General features: G+C 41.3%; 1 protein-coding gene across 9 annotated transcripts in view; it reads left to right on the top strand.

Moving 5' to 3' along the window:
• lpin1a (lipin 1a) overlaps positions 1-8,232 on the top strand; it is a 128,034-nt gene extending 119,802 nt beyond the window's left edge. For 5 of the 9 annotated variants that reach the window (XM_063037474.1, XM_063037448.1, XM_063037429.1 and 2 more), the window contains 2 exons: positions 900-1,003; positions 5,729-8,232. In XM_063037474.1, coding sequence (XP_062893544.1) covers positions 900-1,003; positions 5,729-5,879 — 255 coding nt within the window. In that variant the 3' untranslated portion in view covers positions 5,880-8,232. The remainder of the gene's footprint in view (positions 1-899; positions 1,004-5,728) is intronic. The other 4 variants (XR_010016527.1, XR_010016526.1, XM_063037491.1 and 1 more) reach the window with 4 other exon arrangements.
• Positions 8,233-26,133: the final 17,901 nt, after the last annotated feature.

Here is a 26,133-nt window from a genome sequence, read left to right as displayed (position 1 = left end):
GGCAGAGCAGACTCAATGGACTGAATGGCCTACTTCTGCTCCTATATCTTATGGTCTTATGGAATGATATTCCATTTCCAGAGAGAATTTGTAGCATGCTGCCTGCTCACTGCAATACTCAGGCCTCTCCCTTTCTAATATTTTAAATGTTCATATTAATTTTTTGATTGGTGCATTTAGAAGATGCCTGTTGTAAATCAACAGTCAGCTTCGTTTGTAAGTTTCTGAAAAAATTTAGCATTTTCTAATGTATAAAATTAGCCATTTCATCCTTTTTTAAAATCACAATTCTTCAGGGAATCCCAACATCTAAAAATAAGTAATCGCCACTTTTTTTTTTAAAGCACTAGAGGTGAGAATGATGGGTGAGATTACTGACTGTGAGGTGTTGCCTATGGAGTTTTAAATCATGTGCGACAGATGTAGGGCTGTATGCAGAAGCATTTGTGCAATGTGAGAGTGTTCCAGGCAGTCCTGCCTGTTCTGAATCAACCTGTCACTATCAGCCTTGGCTTCCTCTCTGAGAACAAATGTCACGGCAGAAATACAGCTCCAGTGGGAGTGAGAGCATCTCGCTATTACTGTAAGCAATTGGGAGCATTCTCCTTCCTTAGAAAATCCCTCTGCAACTGATTCAGAGGGTCATGAAGGTGAACCATTTAAAAAAAAATGATTGTGTTGTCTATTAATTATTACATAAATTTGTACAATCATTTTGTACTCCACCCTAATCACAGATTGCTCCAAATGAATAAATTCCCCAAGGGTAATATCATTCATCAGAAACATTTCATCTGCTTTTGAACTGGATTGCAAATATGTAGTGGACCACATTATAAATGAACTGAGACTGCAAACATGTTTTTCTTTTCTCTCCCCCCACCCCTTTTTTTTTACAGGATGTTTATTCTTATAAACAAGTTGGTGTCCCAATAAACCGAATTTTTACAGTCAATCCTAAAGGTGAACTAATACAGGAACATGCAAAGACCAGTGTATCATCGTGAGTACATTTCATTCCTTAATCTAATATTTTAAGTATTTTCTAATAGATGTATTTTCTTTTCCAAGAATTGTTTTAAATACAATCCTTATTCTGGAACCCATAGTGTTTAATACATTTCCAGATGCTGGGAAATATTATTTCTATCCCTAGTTTTTAATGTTATTATCAGATGACACAGAAACATAACCTTCAGCCCAACAAACCCATGCTGGTTATCTATCACCCATTTATACCCATCAAACTTATCATCCTTGGTTTAGAGCTGACTACCTGGTGTTTATATAGATACTTAAATGCCGTGGAGAGTTTCTGCTTCAACTCACCCCTCAGACAGTGTACTCCAATATCAGTTAACCCCAGATGGATGAAAATTTCGTTCCTCGGATAACTTGTGGCCTCCTTTAGCCCAGAAATGACTGAGGTTTTATAAAGTGGGTGCAGAATCTCTCTACATCTGTGTTCAGTGCTCTGACCAGTGAAGACCAGAATCCTTTATGCCTTCTTAACCATAATATCTACTTGTGTTGCCACCTTTCATGAATCCATGGATGTACTCCAAGATCCCCTTGCTCAATACTCTGAGACCCTACCAACTATGCTGTATATTTTAGCCTCATTAGAGCTCCCAAAAGACATCACTTAATATTTGTCTGAATTAAACTCGGGTCTACTACTTTTCAGCTCATTTCAATAACACATCACCATCTCTCTGCAGCCTTAGCCTACTCTCCATCCTTTCAATAATGATCATTCTTTGTGTTATCTTAAACTTGCTCACTTGCCTTATACATGGAATCACTCTTGTATACTTCGATTAGCAAGGGTCCAGCACTGTTCCTTGTGGAACATAGGAATTCAATTGCAAAAGCAACCCTCTGCCATCACCACATCTGTCTGTTATTGCCAAGCCAATTTTGGATTCAGTTTGCCAACTTGTACTGGATGCATGGGCACTAACCTTTTCTACGTGGGACCTTGTCAGAAGGCTTTAAAGTCCATCAAATTGCATCTTCTGCCATGCCTTCATCAATGCACTTTGTTACATCTTCAAAGAATTCACTCATATTGGTCAGACAGGATCTGTCATTAATAAACCCACATTAATTGTCTCTGATTAGTCCCTGCCTTTTCATTTGATCATTAACCCCTCCCTCAAGCAGTTTTTCAAGAGTCTTCCCATCAGTGATGTTAAGCTCAGAAGTCTACAGTTACCAGATTTTTCCCTAATTGCTTTCTTGAAAAGTAGTACCATGCTTGCTGTCCTGCAGTCATTGTGTCTAATGAGGAGTAAAAATCTCAGGCAGAGCTACAGCGCTGTCTTAGCTTGCCTGGCATTGTGGCTTGGGATAATTCCCATTTGATACTGGGGATTTATCCAACTTTAAGCCTCACAAAGCATTGAGTGCTTCCATTTATGGAGACTTGCACCAGACTTTCACCTGTCCTTTCACTGAATTATCCAGCTACATAGTCAGTTTTCTTGGGGAATGCTGATAGACAAAGAAGTGAGTGTTAACCATGAGGTGTCAGGGTACATGGAGGCAAATGCTAAGGTAGTCTGGAATCAGCATGGTATCCTTGAGGGGAAATCTTGTCCAACAAATCTGTTGGAATTCTTTGAGGAAGTAACAGGCAGGATAGACAAATGAGTCAGTGGATGTTGTTAACTTGTATAACAGGAAAGTTACTAGCAATGGAATACAGGGAGCCTTTTCTGGTCGGCTGCCCGCGACTAGTGGTGTTGGTATGGGTTCGCTACTTTTCACATTACGTGTTAATGATGTGGATGATGGAATTGATGGCTTTGGTCACTTCTTGGTTGGTAGGCATCCTCGTATGAAGTTCTGCAGGCATTCCTTTCATCGGAATACTTTAAAGAGACACTTCTACACGCCATCCTTTAGTTCCACTGTGCTGCAATGTGTCTATGGAGATTCTAGAATCAGAGGGCAGAGCCTCGAGTACAAGTACATCCCTTTAGAATACAGATAAGGAATTTCTTTAGGCAGGGGGTGGCGAATCTGCAGAATTCATTGCCTTTGCCAGCTGTGGAGGTCAAGTTAATGGGTACTTTTATAGCTTTCTATACCTGTTATATTTTGGTTGTCCATCATAACCAACGATGACAGGAATCCTGTGTGGGAGAGTTTTTAATGGGAAAAGCCCATTAAAAGTGGGGCAGTTCTTGCCATTATGTATTCATCTCTTGGATATATCTTGCCCTACAGGCTTCCTTGGGATGCCTTTCACCCTTAAAGAACCCATTGGCTTCAAACTCTCTCTTTCAGTTTTAAATGATTCCAAGTTTATTCTTGCCAGGCCATGCCATATTTGAAATTGGCCTTTCCCAATTCAAGCCTTAATTTTCCAGACCATCCTTGTCCCTTCCCATACATTTGGTGTTTTGGTCACTATCTTCTCTCACCCATCACCTGTCCCACCGACACATCAGTCACTTCATTTCCTAAAATTAGGCCCAACACCACCATTCTCTGGTGAGACAAGTTACATACCTAAATATAGATATCTTAGTGGACCCACAAAGCTGCTTTTTCCTTTGCTCTCTCTTGTCTTATTGGCCCTACCCTATTCATTCACCATTCCCCTCTGTCACTGAGTAACCCTGATTTTTCTGCCATCTGTCCATCACACTTCCTGTGCCCACACAAACACCTGCTACTCCTATTCAAGATCATGAATTGAAACAGTAACATAACTGGTTCATGTTGTTGTTCCTATTCCAACCACCGGAACCTTTTATTCTTTCCTTGCCATTTGTTTATTACTTTTATTGCTATTTAATCCCCATACTTTATGTCAACAAAACTAATTTCTCTTCCATTTCCCATTGCCATCCTTATTTATTCTTTTGTCAAATATAGTTTGCTTTTCTAATTTAGATCGTCTAGTCATCTGATCTAACCCAACCCAGTTCTGCCAGATCACATGATCCTTGCTGCCTTTGTTTTCAGATCAACATCTCCCCAGTGCTATTACATTTCAAGAATGTTTTCCCGCTAGTCCAACATTACATTTGCCAGTCCAGCACATTTTTTCCATGACTATCAAAGCCTAAAATTTCACTTCCTTATGGAGCATTGCCATTTGTCAGGATTCTTGTTCCGTCCTATACCTGCAAGCTATTTCTATTTTTATTACACACTGTCATCTGTTTTACACTGTTCTTAAATCCTAGGATCATCTCGCATATCTCCATTTTCCCAGGACAAACCTTCCTAATGAAGCCCCTGAGCCTTCCTATTCCTACTTGCTCATTCCCAGCAACCCTTCACATTCCTAATACTACCATAACCTAATGTCAATTCAGAAGATGAAGACAAGGAAATACAAGTAGGATTAGGTCACCAAGTCCTTTGAGACTGCTCCGACATTCAGTACGATGCACTTGGCCACATCTGCACCAGGTGCATCAAGATGCAGCTCCTTAGAGACCGTGTTAGGGAACTGAAGCTTGTTAGGGGAAGTGAAGAGCTGATAGACAGGAGCTACGGTGAGGTAGTCAGCCCAAGGCTACAGGAGACAGATAAAGGGGTGACTGTCAGGAGAGGGAAGGGAGAACGTCAGATAGCGGAGAGCACCCCTGTGGCTGTTCCCCTCAATAATATGCACTCCAATTTGAGTACTGTTGGAGGGGAAACTACCTGGGGGAAGCAACAGTGGCCTTGCCTCTGACACTGAGTCTGGCCCTGCATGGTATTCCAAATGTGGCCTCACTAACGTCCTTTACAACTTTAACAAAACAAATCTACCATCTGCAATAAAGGCCAACAGACCTGTTGCTTTCTTAACCACTTGCTGGACATGGCTAAGGTGTGAGTGGCTGACTTTTAAACTGAGGCAGCATTTGACCTGTCAAAGTAAAATTGAACCCAAAGGAAATTGAGAGGAGCAGGGTTCTTTTGTTGTTGAGTCACACCTGGCAATATAGATAATGGCACTGGATGCTCAGAGCTAATCAAAACACTCCCTTCCAATATTAAATTGATTGATAACCTTTCTTAAAAAAAGTCACAGTAGGGTTATTTGCTTTATTGATTGTACAACATTCAGTTTCAATATTAACACCTTAGATGTAGAAGCAGTTAATCCCCACGTGTATTTAGAAATGTACCTCATTCTGGGTTGGTAAGTGGCAAGTAATACCCATCTAATGAGCAATAGACACCCCTCCCATCATATGTAATGGACCCCCATCACTAACCTCATTTCCACTCCTTTTCACCCACCCCACACAATGAAATGGGCAACATTTGTTTGTCATGAGAAGGGATAGATAAATGCAGAAGCACTTCAGAATATGAGGAAAATTCTCATTCACTGTCATTTGGGCGTTTCATGCTTCTACCACCTATTAAGAAAACATATTTTCTTTAAAACAAAGAGATCTGCCTAGAAATGTGTTAATGTGTTCTTAATCGGTACAACTAATTATCCAATATTGTGGCTGAAACAGTTCAGAAGCCCCCTTCAATTGTCTTCAATGGTACTGTATTATGAGAAGTACAAAATTAAGTCTTTATTACATCAGCGATTGAGGACCTTCCTGTTGGTTTCAGTGAGCCGTGGGTGGCATCTGCTGGGATATGATGTTAGATTTTAAGTACATGTATCCATATGAGCATGCACACACATTCTCCTGCTTGTAAGTACTGATGCGATCGTGTGTTCAGCTTCTCATGCAGAACTCTTGTGTTTTTCCAGTTACGTAAGGCTGAGCGAAATAGTTGATCATGTGTTCCCTCTTCTAAAGAGAGAGCATTCCTCTGACTTCCCTTGTTCGGATGCCTACAGTCAATTCACCTACTGGAGGGAGCAGCTACCAGCAGTGGAGAGCCAGGACCTTCATACTTGAATTAAACATAAGCACATGAGAAATAGATTTTTGTAGTGTAATGGCAGGCAGTCTTTTTTCACTGTTTGAAGTTGTAATTTTCTTTTTGTCTGGCTTTATTGAAGCAGGAAAGTTCCTGTCCTGTCACTGAGCATTTTATCCTATCAGCTGTTAAGAACATTGGAGAGTGAAGTCTGTTGAAAGTATGTTGCATCTTAAGCTGATTTATCATAAGAAACCTGTTGCTTGTATTAGTGACATTTTTTTGTACCATCTGTTTTGTTCAGATTGCAGCTACTTTAAGATCACTCTTCTCATTCATCATTTTATGAAGTAAGTGTTTAAGTCAAATTTTCTATTTTATTTTTCCTCAACAAGTACAGAACTGTGATTATTTATACAATGCACTTTTAATAATTAGTTTGAAACATTTACTTTAGATCCAGCTTGCATAATGCATCAGTAAATACTTTCAAAGGTTCAAATAGCTTAATCATTTATCTTCACCAGATGTTTTTCTCCCACCACCCCCACACAATCTACCTCTTTTTCCTCATGAGGGCAGTGACTCCAGCTGGCCTATATTTCTGTGGCTGGAAACTGCTGTTTACATGTGCACTGATTTTCCCTTCCACCGCCCCACACAAATTCACTTTGGCAGAAATAATGGTTAATAAGCAAGTGCAGGAACAATTGAAGCCAGCTTTGTCCTGGTTTGGCATAGGATATCCATTGAACCTGATAGATAATTGCTTGATTAAAATGAGAACAAATGATTTTTGCATTTTAGTTTAAATAGTTATATATATGAATGCAAAGGACTTAATTTTCTGCAGAACATATAGCAATTAGGTGATAATTCTGATGTTAAAAGTATTATAGGTACACATGCAATTATTTTTATATGTAAACTATGGCTAAGTAGTTGCAATGCAGATTTATTTTTTTCAAAAAGTAGAGCATGTAGATGTTGCAAATCGAAATAAAATGAAAAGAAACTCAGCAGATCAGGCAGCATCAGTGGAGAGAGAAGCAGGGTTGACATAACAAAACAATGACCATCAGATATCAAGATTAATGACATGACAAGTCTACAATTTCCCTCTTCACTGATGTGATCTATTCTGTTGATCGCTTCCAGCATTGTGTGTCTTTCAAGCAAACGTTCCCTTTCCTGTAAGGCTATAATGGTGCATTAGGATTGTTGCCTTTGTTGCAGCCTGTAATTCAGAAAAATACAATCAAGAGTTTTGTTCCCTGACCTGTACACTACCGAGCTTTATTGGAGGAGCTGATATAATTCAATCAACTACCATTTTGTTTATTGAAGAAGCAATAGACCCAATAAATAGTGCTTTTTTTTTAGAAATCTGGATATGATTTTGTTGTCTACAAAGTGAAATTATAATTCTTATCTAGAAAGGAAAATCTTTAGATGAACTCGCCCTCTGGTCTGAATGTCTTTCTACGTTATTTTAAGAACTCTTGAACTCTTCATGCAGGAGAACTACTTAATCACTTGCAAGGGAGGGAAGATATAAATCGACTCTTCAAAATGACATCTGACATAGTTCAAGAATGATATCAATAATTTGGATATTTTGTATGCTCTTTCATATTTCCAGTATTGCCGCAATTTGGAAATTGCCATTCATGATGCATGCAAGATTGACTGATGTGGGTTTTATGGCTGTATCTAAGATGGGAAAAGTTGGGCCCAGAGCACAATGCGAAGTGTATTTTCTTTCTGTGAAAGATAAATAAATGAAGCTTTGCTTTCAAATCTATAATGTTACATTTACTAAAAGTATTGCAACGACTGTGTACCGAATTGCAGTGTTACTGGTGATACGCTGTCATACCTTGTAGACAGGTAAAATTGTCAATAAATGCAGAAATATGAAAATGTATGTCTGCCATTTTTTTTAAACAGCATATGTATATTTAAGAACAGCTTGGACAATTCTGTTACAAGGTCTTGTACGAGATTAAGAAAAAAACGTAAAACAAGCCCAAGTCCTGTCGAAGGGTCTCGGCCTGAAACGTCGACTGCACCTCTTCCTGGAGATGCTGCCTGGCCTGCTGCGTTCATCAGCAACTTTTATGTGTGTTCCAAGAAAATTAAATTTGTTTTTAATGTGTCCAAGGAGGAGAAGGTGCCACGGCAGAGGGGTTTGGGGATAGGTAGAGGAAATGGGAAATGTCGAAGAAAATTGGAGTGTGGTGAATCAATTTCAGTATTACTGTTTTTTTCACCTGATGGGTTTTGAATGCCTTAAAGATCTGAAGCAAAATTTTTATCAAGAATTGATGGGTGGAGGCCATTTGTCCATTTCGTATCTGCCTGGCATTATTCTTCTTGACAATAAAATTACCAAAGTATCAATCTTTGTTTCGTATCATTTGCCAATGAAAAATGGGATCAAAATGATGGGTGTGAATGGTTCTGAGTGCAAAGTCAAAGAGGAGTTAGTTCTCGAGTGCACAGGTGCAATGAAGACTTGCTTGGCAATAGCATCGCAGGCTCATAGCATTAGAAATGCATCAATCGCAAGAAAAACATGCATTCCACAAATTATGGAAGAAAGAAATTGATTAGAGCTTAAGGACTGGCTAATATCTCAATATCAAAGAAGGGTCATTAAGTACACTATTGCCATCTTTTAAAAAATTATTAATTCCCATTATCTTTAAAAGGTAGGACAATGTTTTAAAAATTCTGTACAGGAAAGCTTGAATGATGCAGTAGTGTGGCCATGGTGTTTTAGCAGAGCAGTTGAATTATGAGCTATTATTCAGAGGCCTGGATTGAATGCCTGGAGAGGCAAGTCTGTTCCCTGTCAGGTCAATTGGGGAACTTAGAAATCTGGCTTGTTGTTGTGAGTCTGGAATACTGCATGTAGTGGAGAGGTTAACTGTCCTGAATTGTTCCATTCTGTCTGGGAGTAATTGTTGGACTTGGCCAGCAGTGCCCATTTGTTTTAATCACTCAAAGGATAGAGTCATAGAAAAGTGCAGCACAGAAACAGGCCCTTCAGCCCATCTAGCCCATGCCAAAAACATTTAAACTGCCACTTCCATCGACCTTCCACTGGGACCATGGCCCTCCATACCCTACCAGCTGTGTACCTATTCAAACTTAACTTAAGTGTTGAAATTGAGTTTGCCGTGCACCACTTGTACTGGCAAATCATTACACACTTGCACAACCCTCTGAGTGAAGAAATTTCCCCTCATGTTCCCCTTAAACTTTTCACCTTTGACCCTCAACCCATGACCTTTTGTAGGCCCTCCCAATGGAAAAAGCCTATTTGCATTTATCCTATTTATACCTCTCATAATTTTATCAAATCTCCCTTCAATCTTCTACATTCTAAGGAATAAAGTCCTAACCTATTCAATCTTTCCTTATAAATCTAGTTGTTGCAGGTCCCCCTGCAAGCCATGATAGCATTTCTCTCTGTTCATGACACTGCCATTCTTGGTGTCATCCACAAATTTGCTGATCCAGTTAACCACATCAACCAGATCATTGATATAGATGACAAACAATGATGGACCCAACACCGATCCCTGTGGCACACTACTCGTCACAGGCCTCCAGTCAGAGAGGCAACCATGTACTCCACTCTCTGATTTCTGCCTCAAAGCCAATGCTAACCCAATTTACTACCTCATCTTGAATGCCAAGCGACTGAACCTTTTTGACCAACTTCCCATGTGGGACCTTGTCAAATGCCTTGCAAAAGTCCATGTAGACTTCATCCACCTTTCTGGTAACTTCCTCGAAAAACTGTAGGATTGTTTAGATATGACCTACCATGCATGAAGCCATGCTGACTATCCTTCATCAGTCCATTTCTAGCCAAATACTTGTATATCTGGTCCCCTAGGATACCTTACAATAACTTTCCTACTACTGATGTCAGAGTCTGCAGCCTATAATTTCCTAGCCTATGTTTGGAGCCTCTTTTGAACAGCAGAACAACATTGGCTATCCTCCAATCCTCTGGTACCTCTCCTGTCGCATAGGAAGATTTAAATATCTTTGCTAGGACCCTTGCAATTTCTGCAATTGCCTCCTGTAGGGTCTGAGAGAACATCTTTTGAGGCCATGGCAATTTATCCACCCTGACTTGCCTCAGGACAGCAGACACCACCTCCTCTTTAATCTGTATCAGGTCCATGAAGTTGATGCAGCAAAGCCGCTATGCCTCACTTCTAGACTCTGTGTCTGTCTCCTGAGTAAATACAGATGCAAAAAATACATTTAATATTTTCCCCACCTCTTCTGGCTCCACAATGAATTACCGTTCAGATCTTTCAGAGGACCAATTTTGTCCCTTGCAATCCATAAGACATAGGAGCAGAATTTGGCTATTCAGCCAATCAAATGTACTCCACCATTTCATCATGCTGATCCTGGATCTCATTCAACTCCATACACCTGCCTTCTTACCATATCCTTTGATGCCCTGACCAATCAGGAATGGAAACTATCCACTTCTGCTTTAAATATACCCACAGACCTGGCCTCCATTACAGTCTAGCAGAGCATTCCACAGATTTTACTACTCTTTGGCTAAAACAATTCCTCCTTACTTCCGTTTTAAAAGGTCACCCCTCAATTTTGAGGCTATGCCCTCTAGTTCTGGATACCCCCACCATAGGAAACATCCTCTCCAGATTCACCTGATCTAGTCCTTTCAACATTTGATAAGTTTCATTGAGAGTCCCCAACATTTTTCTAAATTCCAGTGAGTACAGGCCTAAAGCTGCTAAACGGTCCTCATATGTTAATCCCTTCATTCCTGGCATCCTTGTGAACATCTTCTGGACTCTCTCCAATGACAACGCATCTTTTCTGAGATATGGGCCCAAAACTGTTGATAATATTCTATGTGCAGCCTGACTAGTGTCTTATAAAGACTCAGCATTATCTCATTGCTTTTATGTTCTATTCCCCTTGAAATAAACACCTTCTGGGAGTCTTGCACGTAGATTCCTAAGTCCCGCTGCACCTCTGATGTTTGAATTTCCTCCTCATTTAGATTAATAGTCTACACTATTGTTCTTTTTATCAAAATGTGCTCTTAACTCATCTGTAGAATCCCTCTGGATTTTCCTTCACATTGTCTGCTAGGCCAAACTCATGCCTTCTTTTAGCCCGTAAACATGAGGAATTCTGTAGATGCTGGAAATTCAAGCCACACACATAAAAATTGCTGGTGAACGCAGCAGGCCAGGCAGCATCTATAGGAAGAGGTGCAGTCGACGTTTCGGGCCGAGACCCTTCGTCAGGACTAACTGAAAGAAGAGCTAGTGAGAGATTTGAAAGTGGGAGGGGGAGGGGGAGATCCGAAATGATAGGAGAAGACAGGAGGGGGAGGGATGGAGCCAAGAGCTGGAAAGTTGATTGGCAAAAGGCATATGAGAGGATCATGGTATGGGAGGCCTAGGGAGAAAGAAAGGGGGAGGGCAAGGAGTATAGTGAGAGGGACAGAGGGAGAAAAAGGAGAGAGAGAGAAAAAAAATTAATAATAAATAAATAAATAACAGATGGGGTACGAAGGGGAGGTGCGGCATTAGTGGAAGTTAGAGAAGTCAATGTTCATGCCATCAGGTTGGAGGCTACCCAGATGGAATATAAGGTGTTGTTCCTCCAATCTGAGTGTGGCTTCATCTTGACAGTAGAGGAGGCCATGGATAGACATATCAGATTTCCTCCTGTTTGCGTTTATGAATCAGACTTATCTATTTGGAAATTTACCTTGAAACTAATGGCAGTGTGATCACTAGATGGAACATGTTCTCCCTCACAAACTTTTGTCACTTGCCCTATCTCATTCCCTAATAGCAGTTCAAGTATCACACACTCCCTTGTTGGGACTTCTATGTACTGATTAAGAAAACTTTCCTGAACATATTTGACAAACTCTATCCCATCTTGTCCTTTTGCAGGATGGGAGTCCCAGTCAATATGTGGAAAGTTAAAACTGACTATAACAACCGTATGTTTCTTGTGACAGTCTGCGATCTCTCTACAAATTTGTTCCTCTAAATCCCTCAGACTTTTGGGTGGTCTGTAATATTAATGTGATCATATCTTTCTTATTTCTCAGTTCCTAATGCCTCACTAGACGAATTCTCCAGTCTGTTCTGACGGATCACTGCTGTGAAATTTTCCTTAACTAGTAACGCCACCCCTCCTCCTTAAATTCCTCCCGTTCTGTTTCATCTGGAACAGCGGAATCCTAAAATATTGAGCTGCCAGTCCCGCCCCTCCTGCAAGCAAGTATCACTAATGGCTTTAATATCATAATTCGAGGCAACACACACAAAATGCTGAAGGAACTCAGCAGGCCAGGCAGCATCTGTGGAAAAAAAGTACAGCTGACGTTTTGGTTCATCCGCCTTTTCCCACCAGTGATATTATGTGCCATCCCTTTGCTGTCCTAATTTCTTTAAGGTATCTCCAACGGATTATATATAAAGTTAAAGTTGGAGCTTTATTGTCATTTCTGAGGACAATGAGATTGCAGTGTTTTTCTATTCAGTGCAAAACACATATTGGCAATTCAATTACTAAAAACACAATGCCTAAATTTAAAATAACATCTGAGTTATTTAGAATGACATCTGAGTTACAACTGAATTAAAAACAAAGAACTCTAAAATTAAAAGTTACAGTGGCTGCTCCATTCAAGTGTTCCACTTGCCTGTGTTATAAAATAGAAAATTAAATATAAAAAAGCATTAAGGATTATACTCACATATTGCACATAGAGATTGTCCATAGCACCAATGGACTATGGGGAGGGGTGGGATTTGTTCAGTTGCATGACAGCCCTGGGGAGAAAGCTATTTTTCAGTCTGGATGTCCGTGCAGAGATGTTTCTGTATCTCCTGCCGGTTGGCAGGGGATTGAACCGATGATTACTGGGGAGGGATGAGTCCATCGTGATCTTGTGAGCCTGATGTAGACATCGTGAGTTGTAGACGGTTTCCATATCTGGTAGTTGTGTCCTAATGATACTCTGTGCAGTCCTGATCACTCGCTGATGTGTTTTTTTGGTTGATCTTGTTGCAGCTAGTGTACCATACTGTAGGTCAGTATGTTCTCAATTACACACTGATAAAGATTTACCAGCAGTTTTCGGGGCAGATTTTCTCTCTTTAAACTCCTAAGGATAGTATAGGAGCTGCTGAGCCTTCCCTACCATCAAGGAGGTGTTGGTGGTCCAGGAGAGCTCCTCTGTGATGTTCACCCTCAAGAACTTAAAGCTGGAGACCCTTTCCACTGCTTCACCATTTATGAGTCATGGAGCTTGTTCATAGCTTCTTGATTTCCTGAAATCAATTATCATTTCTTTGTTTTATGATGTTGAATGAAAAGCTATGGTTATTGCACCATTCAGACAGTTTCTGCACCTCCTCTCTATTTCGTTATTGTTTGTGATTAATCCAGTCACTATGGTGTTGTCTGCAGATTTGGTGATGGAGTTGGTGGCATAGGCAGGGGGACAGTCATGGTGAAAAGAGTGCAAAGGAGTTCAGGGCCAGGGAGGTTGATGTGTTCTTGCTTAGTCTGACTGTGGGTGTGATTGGTAAAGAAGTCCAGAATCAGGTTTCACATTGACGTATAGAGTCTCAGGTTGTGTCGATCTGTTGGGGAGATCAGACTCCCTTTAGTCACCTTGTTGAGGAGTGTGGAGTTGAAGGCAGAACTGTAGTCAATAAAAAAAACGTTCTCCTGTAGGTGTCCTTGTACTCCAGGTGTTGTAGCATGATGTGTAGAGTGATGGAGATGGCATCCTCAGCTGACGTGCTGACCTATATGAAGGGCCTCTAATGTTTTAGGAACCTTTCCTACCTGAAACCTTCAAAGGATGTTCTGATGGATAATTCTTTGAGGATTAGTGTCTTACTACAGGGAGATTTACCACACATTCCAGCCTTTTAACCTACTCCATGATCAAACTAAGCCTTTCCTCAAACATTGCCCACAGCCCTCCATTTTACCTTTATCCCTGAGCTGTTAAAGAGTCTCTTAAAATTCCAGAACGCATCAGCCTCTATGCTCAGCAGTGCATTCTGGGAACTTCCTTCTCTGTGTAAAAAAAAAACTACCTCTGACATCGACCCTAAACCTTTCTTCATTTACCTTAAAAAGATGTTTTCATCTCAAAATCTTAAAATCCAGGCTTCTTATATCCAGCCTGAAAAGAAAGGAATGATGTGGGAGTTAACGGTAAGTATTAAAATCATTGACATTTACCATCCAAGACAAGGGTTCCCAATCTTTTTTATGTCATGGAGCCTTACTATGAACTGAGGGGAACAGACTGGGAAGCTCTGATCTAGGATTATGTAGCAAATCAGTAAAATGAAGCACTTAATGTCAATTGATTTGTTAAACCGAACTTGGAAACCGTATTGGAATTTATTCATTGATATATACTTTGGATTGGGCCATTGTTTGTTGTAATGTAACTCCTGAAATAATCCCTTGGCTTTAAATGCCCTATCTTCAAAGAGTTGTAATTCTGGCGAGTGTTTACTGACTAATGCCAAAATAGTGCTGTAAAGCCAAAAATTTTCAGCAGCTTTGGACAATGCACTGAACTGACAGTTGATGAGAAAGGTTAATAGCATTCTTTCAGCTCTGCATCATTACTGTTTATTCTATATTAAATTTGGGCAAAAATGATACTCATCACAGTTGTACTCGGACCTATTTTCTGAATTGTAAAATGTATCATAGGTTATCCAGATTTCTGTGTATCTGCATAATAAGGTGTCCATTTTAGGACGTGAACATCAATGACATAGCTAGGAATTAGTGGCCATCTGCAATTGCCCCTCAGTGGATGGTAGTGATCCACCTTTTTCCTGTGGTGGTCATTTGCACCAGCGCTCTTGGGTAGGGAGTTGCAGAATACTGAAGTACCGGTGACAGATGGTGAAGTTACAATGGTGTGTGTCATGGAGGGAAATCTGCAGGCATCGGTGTTTTCCTAACTTTGTCCTTCAAGGTGGAACGGGTCATGATTTTGGGAGGTGCCACTGGTGAGAGTGGGTGCGGTGCATTTTGTAAGTGGCACGTAACACGGCCACAGTCACCCAATCATGCTGGGAGTGGAAGTTTGGGATGTGAATCAAGTGTCCTGAATGGTATTTGGCTGAGTGCTGTTGTAGTTACTGGAGCTGTGTTCAATCAGACATGTGCAAAGGCTCACGGATGTTAGGTGGTGACTCACTTCCACGGGACACTGCATTTTGAAAATAAGTATAATATTTATTTAGTTGTTTGCTGCCATTAACGTCACAGAGTTAGAGCACTGTCGTAGATCCTTTAAACAGTGAGTCTGCACTGCTATCAACCACCTATATAAACTAATACTACATTCATTACACATTCTCATCAGAAATCTCTACTCATCTAACACACCAGGGACAATATACAGTTGGCAGTTAACCTACCAAACACACATCTTTAGAATGATGGAGCAAACTAGAGTGCCCAGAGAAAACTCATATAGTCACAGGGAAAATGAGCAAACTTCACACAGACAGCACCTGAGGTCAGGACTGAACCTTAGTCTGAGGCAGACTGTGATGAGGTTATGAACTGTATATGGATTACAGAAGAGGAGAAAAAGCTTGCTGTCTTGAGGAAAATTAGGGTGGGTATGTCCCCAGGGCCTGACAAGGTGTCGCCTTGGACTTTGTGGGAGGCGAGTACAGGAATTGCAGGGGCACTGGCAGAGGTATTGAAGATGTCCTTTGTCATGGCTGAGGTGCTGGAGGGTGGGTGGATAGCTAATATTGTTCCTTTGTTGAAGAAAGGTCTAAGAATAATCTGGGAAATTATTGGCTAGTGAGCCTAGCATCAGTAGTGGGAAAGTTATTGGAAGATATTCTAGGGATCGTATATACAAGTATTCGGATAGACAAAGTGTGATTGGAAATAGCCAACATGGCTTTCTGTGAGACAAGTCATGTTAAACAGAGTTGTACGAAGAGATTACCAGGAACGTTGATGAAGGAAGGGCAGTGGATCTAGTCTACTTGGACTTTAGCAGAACCTTTGACAAAGTACTACATGAGAGACTGGTCAGGAAAGTTCAGTTGCTTGGTATTCAAGATGAAGTTGTAAATTGGATTCAAACTGGCTGCACAGAAGAAGCCAGAGAGTGGTAGTGGATGGTTGCCTCTCTGAATGGAGACCCGTCATTAGTGGTATGCTGCAGGGATTGAAGCTGGGTGGCCTCTAACCTGATGGCACGAACTTCGATTTCTTCTTCTGGTAAAACAAATTCCCTTCCCCTTCTCTCCTCTTCTATTCCCCACTCTGGCCTCTTACCTCTTCTCCTCACCTGCCTATCACTTCCCCTGCTGTTCCTCCTTTTCATCTGGTCCACTCTCCTTTCCTATCAGATTCCTTCTTCACCAACCCTTGACCTTTGCCACCCACCGTGCCTCACCTTTTACCTTCTAGTTCTCCTCTCTTCGCCTTTTTATTCTGGCATCTTCCCCCTTCCTTTCCAGTCCTGAAGAAGGATCTCAAAATGTCGCCTGTTTACTCATTTTCATAGATGCTGTCTGACCTGCTGAGTTGCTCCAGCATTTAGTGTGTGCTACTCTGGATTTTCAGCATCTGCAGAATCTCTTGTGTTTCTGGGTCCATTATTATTTGTCATCTTTTTCAACAATCTGGATGATAATGTGGCAAACTGGATTAGCAAATTTGCAGATGACATCTATGGGCCTGTACTCACTGGAATTTAGAAGAATGCGGAGGAATCTCATTGAAACTTACCGAATGTTGAAAGGACTAGATAGGGTGGATGTGGAGAGGATGTTTCCTATGATGGAGGTATCCAGAACTAGTGTGCACAGCCTCAAAACTGAGGGGAAACCCTTTAGAACAGAGGTCAGGAGGATTTTTTTTTAGCCAGAGTGTAGTACATCTGTGGAATGCTCTGCCACAGACTGTGGTGGAAGCCAAGTCCGTGGATATATTTAAGGCGGAGGTTTAAATATGCCCTGATCGGTCAGGGCATCAAAGGATATGGTGAGAAGGCAGGTGTATGGGGTTGAGTGGGATCTGGGATCAGCCATGATGGAACGGCAGAGCAGACTTGATGGACTGGATGCTCCTAAGTCTTATGGTCTCATGGTCTTATCATGAATAGGGGCAAAGTGAACAGGGAGTAAGGCTATCAAAAGTTGCAGTGGGATCTGGACCAGCTAGAAAAATGAGCAGAGAAATAGCAGATGGAATCTATTTTATTCATTTCATTGAGATACAGTGTGAAATAGGCCCTTTTTACACAAAGTGGTGGTTGCATTGAATGCACTGAAAAGATTGCTGGTAGAGGCAGATGTGTTTGGAATATTAAAGAAACTCTTAGATAGTCACGTGGATGAAATAAAAATGGAGAGCTAATTGGGAGGAATGGATTAGATTGATCTTGGAGTAGGTTAAAATATCAGCAAACATTGTGGGTCGAAGAGCCAGTAATGGTGTTCTGTTCCATGTTATATTCAATGCAATTGTTGGCTTTGTCGCAAACACATCTTATCCAACTTCAGTTTTTTTGGCTATTGCACTATCTGAGCCCCAAATGCTGCAGGTCTTCTCTTTTTCCCATTCCTCTCGTTCACACTGGGATTCTCTGTTCCATTTCTACTTCGCGTCAGCTGGCATTTCGTCCCAATTTTCCACAATCTTTTCCTCACGCTTGCCTGTTTCAACTTGCCCCTCTATTTGTACAGTTTGTGATGATGCACCCCTATTCGATCACCTCACTTGTTCTCTAACTCCTGCTCTTGCCAGTGGATTGACAACTACTACCCATTGACAGCTGGAATTCTTGATTCCATTTCCACTTGATGCCTATAGTTTGAAAGTCAATTTAATTTAAGTGCAACAAAAAACATTCATATCTTTGAAATAAATAAAGATTGCATATTCTGGAAATCTTGGCAAATTCCACATTTTTCCTATTAGCAACATACTAAAGAAAGTAAAGCATAATCTGATCCTGAACACCCCTATTGCCTCACCCTATCAGAGATATTTTCTTTGCTCTTCCCAGCCCTCTCCCATCTTCTCTGCTACTGAACACAAAATGCTGGAGGAACTCAGCAGGCCAGGCAACGTCTCTGAAAAAGAGTAAGCAGTCAGCATTTTAGGCCAAGACCCCGATTAGGACCAGGAAAAAAAAAAGATGAGGCCATCTTTTCATCTTTTTCTTCCAGTTTTCACATTTTTGTTTCAATTCCTGGTGAAGGGTCTTGGCCTGTAACGTTGACTTTTTCCCATAGATGCTGCTTGGCCTGCTGAGTTCCTCCAGCATTTTGTGTGTGTTGCTCCGATTTCTAGCATCTGCAGATTCTCTCTTGTTTGTGACAAAATTGCCTTCTCTCTTTCTCAGTTACAATGAAGGGTTGTGGACTTGACAAGGTTGACAATGTCCCTTTCCATGGATACAACTTCCTTGCTGAGAGCTACAGTGTTTTCAATGTTTAATTCATATTTTTGAATGCAATTCAGAGCTCAGCCTGTTGGGATGTACAAGTATGTGAAGCAATGTATCTGTTTCAGAGAAAAGCTGAAAACACAAAGAACACTCAGCAGTTCAGGCAACACCCAATGGTCTACCCACATAGAAGCTACCTGACCTGCTGAACATTTTCAACAATCATTGTTTCTATTTCAGTATCAGCAGCATTTTATGTTTGGACACCTATAATATTTCTAATGTACCTCACAATAACAAAACACTTGATGCAAAAAAGCTTTACAATTTGGTTTACTCTAGTAGGATCCATCCCTGATAATTGGTTTAATTGATACTTCAGTCTTTTGTGCTCAACAGGCATTACAGCCTTGCTTAATTCATTGTAGATAATTCAGCTGCAGTAATTATGGTAGAAAGTAGTACATTCATCAAAATAACAAATAGATTCTGATTTCTGTAAGTAAGCAGAGATAAAAAGAAAGCAATTTTTTTTTCCACTGCTGGCCTTAATTCTCTTCAACAGACGTTTTTACTGAACTGAAATTGAAGCCTGCATCAAAATTTATTGTTAATAGTTAATGATTTTCACAGAAAATTCTGGAATTTGGTTTTAGTGACAGCACTGGGGAGACAACACTAATGATGAGAACATCCTTTTTCTTTGATTTGGCACAGAAAATAAATTGCATGCTCTGATTTCCGAGGCACAGCGGCAAACCATTCAGTGAACTATTAGGTGCTTTTCCTGTCACACATTAAAGCTACATGCTCCGTTTGCAAGACATTGCGGCAACATTTTACTTCTCATCAGCATCTCAGTCTTCATTCTTTTAACAGTGAATCCCGAAGTGTGTATCAGTTGACCTCTTCAGTAACAGCAATCTATTTTTTGACACAGGAAATCCATTTTGTCTAACATTACTTTTAATGAGTTCGGCAACTGCATGGCCTCTTCCTGTGACTCATCCTGTGTTTCCCAGACCGGAGACTGTGGTTTTGTTTTAAATTTAAATCTAATGGCTCAGTTTGCAAGTGTACTGACATCTTTGAAAATAAAACAATCTTTTATTCTTTTTATATAGATGCTCAGGATATGTTATTTATTTCAAGACAGCATAAAAAGCAAGATTAATTACAATCATAGGTGACATCATATAATGGGAGGATGATTAATAGGGACATCATTGTGAGGATAATTTTGGCAATCCTTGATTCCCAAAACATGTACTGATTATTTTCCCTTTTGAAAAGAGGTAACATTTTCAGGCACCTCAGTTAAAAGTACTTAATCAATTCCTTTAATATAACACAATGTATGTATTTTTTGTTCTTACTTTCTGCATGTAAACTTGCAAGGAATCTTTCCTCACACATACTCAGCAGATTCTGGGTATAAGCTGTGCACATTCATTGTGTTGTAAAGGATACAGTGCAAGACATCCAAATTAACCAAGTGACATTACATTAAAGCAGTTAAGACCGAGCAGGTGAATTACTTCCAAAGACTTTAAAAAAAAAACGACAATTGGAGGTGAGATGAGGTTAAAGCAATGAATTTAAAGTCATAAAATCAAGTGCTACACAGAACCTCATGATTGCAGTTTCCCGGAACAGGTAGAAATGTCCAGCAAGAGAAGCAAAACTGAGCTAAGTAGAGAAGGGTAATTGAACATTGACTGATAGCATTTGGAAATCAGGGAGAACCTTTCTAGAAAGGTCAAGAGATTAAGTGGATAAGGGTTTGGAACGTGCTGATATGCCCACTGAATTTAAATGGGGATGAACTTGATGAAGGAATGATGGTTATCTTATAGCCTGTTATAAATTACAACAATAACAATCTATCATTCCTTTGAAAACTGTACAATTGCCCTTTCTGAAGGAATGTTACTCTTCAATGGAAATTTTCAGTCTGGGTCAGCTTCAGGAAGTAATTAGTCCAAAATGGCACCTGTATTGCTACCACACTTGCTCCTGGGGAAAATTTAAACTGCAGCAGAAAATAAAGAATGTTAATCTTCAGTGTGTATCCTTATCCAGCCTAATACTGTATTTACATTGTGAGTCCTGATGAAGGGTCTTGGCCCAAAGCATTGACTGTTTACTCTTTTCAATAGATGCTGCCTGGCCTGCTGATTTCTCCCAGCATTTTGTGTGTGTTCTTGGATTTCCAACATCTGCAGATTTTCTCTTGTTTAACATGATCATTTCTTACTCTCAATTGACAACTATATTGTCCACCTCATCTGGCAATATCTTGTTTTCCCATGTCTTGGAGTAAATGTTAATTCACCTCTTGGTGAGAACAATTTGGTCTATTGCATTTAAATGTGTAAAAGTGCAAGGAGGTATAGCTGAGTCTGTATAAGGCATTGGCCAGACTGCATTTAAAATATTGTGTGCAATGTTGGACCTGTGCCTAAGGAAAGATGACCTCACCCCTAGGGAGTGTGTAGAAGAGGTTCACAAAAATGATCCTGGGAATGAAAGACTTTAAAATTTGAGGAATGTTTGATGATTTTGGAATTATGCTCAGTGAAATTCAAAGGATGAGGGGGCAGTTCTCATCAAAACATGAAGAGTATGGAAAGACGTGGACGGAATGGACATGGAAAGGACATTAGTAGGAGAGTTTAGGATCCAAGGGAAAATCCTCAGAAAAAAAGGCATGTCTCTTTAGAACTGAGATGAGGTTGAACTTATTCACCAGAAGGTGGTGAATCTGTGGAATTCATTGCCACAGAGGTTTGAGAAGGCTGGTTCATTGGCTGTAATTAATGCAGAGATTGATTGTTTCTTGATTGAGAAGGAGGTTAAGGGTTAGGGGGAGAAGGCAGGAAGTGGGGTTGAGAGAAGAACAGCCATGATTGAAAGACAGAGCAGACACAATTGTGAGATTGGTCTAATAATGATCATATCTTATGGTCCAAGAACGTCCTCACCATCTAAAATGCTTAAATTCATCCAGGCAGGTTTGAAAAGAATTAGGTGAGTGTTTTTGAGGGGTCAGTTGATGGTGTTACTCATTGATTTTAAACAGCGACTTCTGTCTTTACAGTAACCTTATGAAAATGACTACATAATATGTTCTAAGTGATGAATCACACAGCCCCCTTTGTAACTCTGCTTAGTTGGTACTGCAGCCAGGGCCAGTCCTGTCTTCTGTCCATCCTTCTCTGGGCTGCCTTCAAACACTCTGAGATGTCTGCACATCAGATGTCGACACCCTTGCACTTCGTACCTGACTTTATGGCTGTCATGCGTCTGAGCTGCGCTTTTGTACTGCTGGACATTGCTTGTACTTGATTTTATTTATTGTTTATTTATTTTATTTGTTGTTTTATAGCATTGAGTATGAGAGTTGCATCTCATTTTCGCTGTATTGGTGCATGACAACTGTACTATGCAATGACAATAAAGACATTTCAGTTAATCACTCCATCGATTGTGGCTGAATCTGCCTATGCTGCAACCTTTTACAAAACTTCTGCTCAGCTGCGCTAAGAATTGCATTTTTGATTTAGTTTGTTTGATAGCATGTTTGTAAAGTTGCTTGGGATATCTTATTACTTAAATGTTGCGATCTTCTTAAATTTTTTAGGTTCTGAAAAAATCCCAGAGGTTAGTAGGTAGGAATCTTCCAAGAAAACAGAGAAGTGCCATTGCTTAACTTGACATCATTGGTTGGGAAGATAACCAAATCCATTATTAGGGATTCAGAACAGGGAAGCTAATAAACAGGAAACAATTAGAGCAAATCAATATGGTTCTAATTAAAGGAAAATCAGGTTTGTTAGAACAACAGAATTCTTTGAAAATGTAGCCAGTGGGATATAAATAAAGAGAAGACATTGTATGTATTGAGTTTGGATTTCAAAAGGCATTCAATATAGTTGAAATAAGGATTAGGCTAATATGGTGGCATGGATAAAATTTTGTTTAAAGGAACAGAAGACAGAAATAAATGGGATATTTTCAGATTGACAGGCTCTTAGAAATGGGGTGCTAAAAGGTAGGTGATGGAATCTTGGCTTTTTGAAAGCAATATTCGTGGCATAGATGAAAAGGCTGAGTTTAATCTATCTGCATGTAATGCCCTGGTTCATATGATTACTGTTATGCTGTATGTATTTCATTTTGGCAGTTCTGTGAGAGCAGCTTGTTTTCAGCTTGTTTGGGTTATTGTTGAAGATAGGAGATGAGGAGAAATGTGCGCCATCCAATTAGGATGGTCGAATTTAAACGCAAACAACAGGAATTCTGCAGATGCTGGAAATTCAAGCAACACACATCAAAGTTGCTGGTGAACGCAGCAGGCCAGGCAGCCTGCCCCACCGAACTCGTTTCTGCATACCTCGACACTGTTTTATCACCCCTTGTTCAATCCCTTCCGACCTATGTTCGTGACACTTCTCACGCTCTTAAACTTTTCGATGATTTTAAGTTCCCTGGCCCCCACCGCTTTATTTTCACCATGGATGTCCAGTCCCTATATACTTCCATCCCCCATCAGGAAGGTCTCAAAGCTCTACGCTTCTTTTTGGATTCCAGACCTAATCAGTTCCCCTCTACCACCACTCTGCTCTGTCTAGCAGAATTAGTCCTTACTCTTAATAATTTCTCCTTTTGCTCCTCCCATTTCCTCCAAACTAAAGGTGTAGCTATGGGCACCCGTATGGGTCCTAGCTATGCCTGCCTTTTTGTTGGGTTTGTGGAACAATCTATGTTCCGTGCCTATTCTGGTATCTGTCCCCCACTTTTCCTTTGCTACATCGACGACTGCATTGGCACTGCTTCCTGCCCGCATGCAGAACTCGTTGACTTTATTAACTTTGCCTCCAACTTTCACCCTGCCCTCAAGTTTACCTGGTCCATTTCCGTCACCTCCCTCCCCTTTCTAGATCTTTCTGTCTCTGTCTCTGGAGACAGCTTATCCACTGATGTCTACTATAAGCCTACTGACTCTCACAGCTATCTGGACTATTCCTCTTCTCACCCTGTCTCTTGCAAAAACGCCATCCCCTTCTCGCAATTCCTCCGTCTCCGCCGCATCTGCTCTCAGGATGAGGCTTTTCACTCTAGGACGCGGGAGATGTCTTCATTTTTTAAAGAAAGGGGCTTCCCTTCCTCCACTATCAACTCTGCTCTTAAACGCATCTCCCCCATTTCACGTACATCTGCTCTCACTCCATCCTCCCACCACCTCACTAGGAATAGGGTTCCCCTGGTCCTCACCTACCACCCCACCAGCCTCCGGGTCCAACATATTATTCTCCGTAACTTCCGCCACCTCCAACGGGATCCCACCACTAAGCATATCTTTCCCTCCCCCCCTCTCTCTGCATTCCGCAGGGATCGCTCCCTACACAACTCCCTTGTCCATTCGTCCCCCCCATCCCTCCCCACTGATCTCCCTCCTGGCACTTATCCGTGTAAGCGGAACAAGTGCTACACATGCCCTTACACTTCCTCCCTTACCACCATTCAGGGCCCCAAACAGTCCTTCCAGGTGAGGCATCACTTCACCTGTGAGTCGACTGGGGTGATATACTGCGTCCGGTGCTCCCGATGTGGCCTTTTATATATTGGTGAGACCCGACGCAGACTGGGAGATCGCTTTGCTGAACATCTACGCTCTGTCTGCCAGAGAAAGCAGGATCTCCCAGTGGCCACACATTTTAATTCCACATCCCATTCCCATTCTGACATGTCTATCCACGGCCTCCTCTACTGTAAAGATGAAGCCACACTCAGGTTGGAGGAACAACACCTTATATTCCGTATGGGTAGCCTCCAACCTGATGGCATGAACATTGACTTCTCTAACTTCCGCTAGGCCCCACCTCCCCCTCGTACCCCATCTGTTACTCTTTTTTATGCACACATTCTTTCTCTCACTCTCCTTTTTCTCCCTCTGTCCCTCTGAATATACCTCTTGCCCATCCTCTGGGTCACCCCCCCCCGTCTTTCTTCCCGGACCTCCTGTCCCATGATCCTCTCGTATCCCCTTCTGCCTATCACCTGTCCAGCTCTCGGCTCCATTCCTCCCCCTCCTGTCTTCTCCTATCATTTTGCATCTCCCCCTCCCCCTCCAGCTTTCAAATCCCTTACTCACTCTTCCTTCAGTTAGTCCTGACGAAGGGTCTCGGCCTGAAACGTCGACTGCGCCTCTTCCTGCCTGGCCTGCGGCGTTCACCAGCAACTTTGATGTGTGTTGGTCGAATTTAAGGGTGGTTTCTCCAGTGAGGGACACTAAGGTTGGGCTTGAAATTTTGGGAGGAGATGAAGAGGGAAGACGCTGGAGATGCAGGATTCAATCTGGAGCTGGACCGTGATTTGACGAAGCCCACGGTGAGATCGATTGAGGATCGGTGACTTGGAGAAACTGTGAGCAACTTGTGCACTTTAGACTGTTTCACTAAAATGGACCCTTTTCTTTTTGTTCTTTTCTTTACCAACCCTTTAGACAAATTAAGAATCATAAAGATAATCTTTTAATTGTACGCGGTGTGCTGCCTGTTATTTTGTGGAATTAATTTGTTACAGGGTAATGAATTACACAGCATCCACTCAAACAGGGGGTTGGGGGGGGAACGTGCCTCAGTCTCACGAGTTTGGCAGGGCCAGAGATTGTCTTCACTACAGCCGAGAAAACCAGGGTGTTAAATACATTTGCTGTCAATGAATAGCTAGGTGGGAAACTGTGCTGTGAAGAAACCATAAAGGACCTAAAAAAAAATTAAAGGGTGGATGGTCAATAGAGTATATTGTGGTGAAATATGAGGTTATTTGCTTTGCTGGGAAGTATAGGGAAAAACTCCAAAGTATATTCTAAAATAGTGAGAAAATATTAAACATTGACGCTTACAGGGATTTGGGTATATTGTATATATAAACATATCGGACAATGAGCACTGATAAAGGAAAATTAAATATTGCCCTGTATTGCTGGTGAGCGGGATGTGTGTGTGTGTGTGTGTGTGTGTGTGTGTGTGTGTGTGTGTGTGTGTGTGTGGGCGGGGGGGTGGTAATCTTTGCAAGAATGGATATCTTAATGCAATTAAATAGGGAACTGGAAGAACACACTTTGAACAATGTGTAAGGTTTTGGCCTCCAAGCCCAAGGAGGGAGGTCCTTTCACAGAGCCAAAGTTACTTATGTAACACTCAACTCTATCGACCCATGTTCTACTGGCAGGCCCCCATGAGCCTCCTCACCAGCGGGGTGTTGGTCCCCTCCAGAATCAAAACACTGCCCATCACAACAGTGTCCAGACCCATCAGCACTAACGATTCATAACCCTCAGACACCCCCACATTGGCCTCTGAGAACTCCAGTTTCACTGACCAATAACCATCATTTAGATAATCACCAGCACTGGTACCCCAAATCTCCAGTGCCCTGAATCTTGTCAAGGGTAAATGCTTCAGAAACCAGTTGTAAAATGAACTGTACAGCAACTCGATCTGCGACTTGGTGCCGAGTGTGGCTTTAGCATAGTTTCCATCCCTCTGTAATGACCCACTGGAGGAAAGTCCCACCAGGCCTTCACAAATAGGGTCTTTATCTTTCAGGAGTTCCTTGGTACACTGCTGGGAACAAGAGACACCAGGCAGTTCCCCCACTGAATCTCCTCTCTGTGCTCTCAGTTCTCTGTTGGCCCTAGTCAGACAGCTTCCTTTGTCTTCCCCAACATGCAAGCCTTCCAACTTGTTCTGGATCAATTCCTCCAGATTCTGGTTGGA

This window comes from Mobula hypostoma, chromosome 2 (genome assembly GCF_963921235.1).
Source record: "Mobula hypostoma chromosome 2, sMobHyp1.1, whole genome shotgun sequence".
Classification (NCBI taxonomy): Eukaryota; Metazoa; Chordata; class Chondrichthyes; order Myliobatiformes; family Myliobatidae; genus Mobula; species Mobula hypostoma.
Note: the sequence above shows the minus strand (reverse complement) of the source record. Positions and strands in the feature narration are given on the sequence as shown.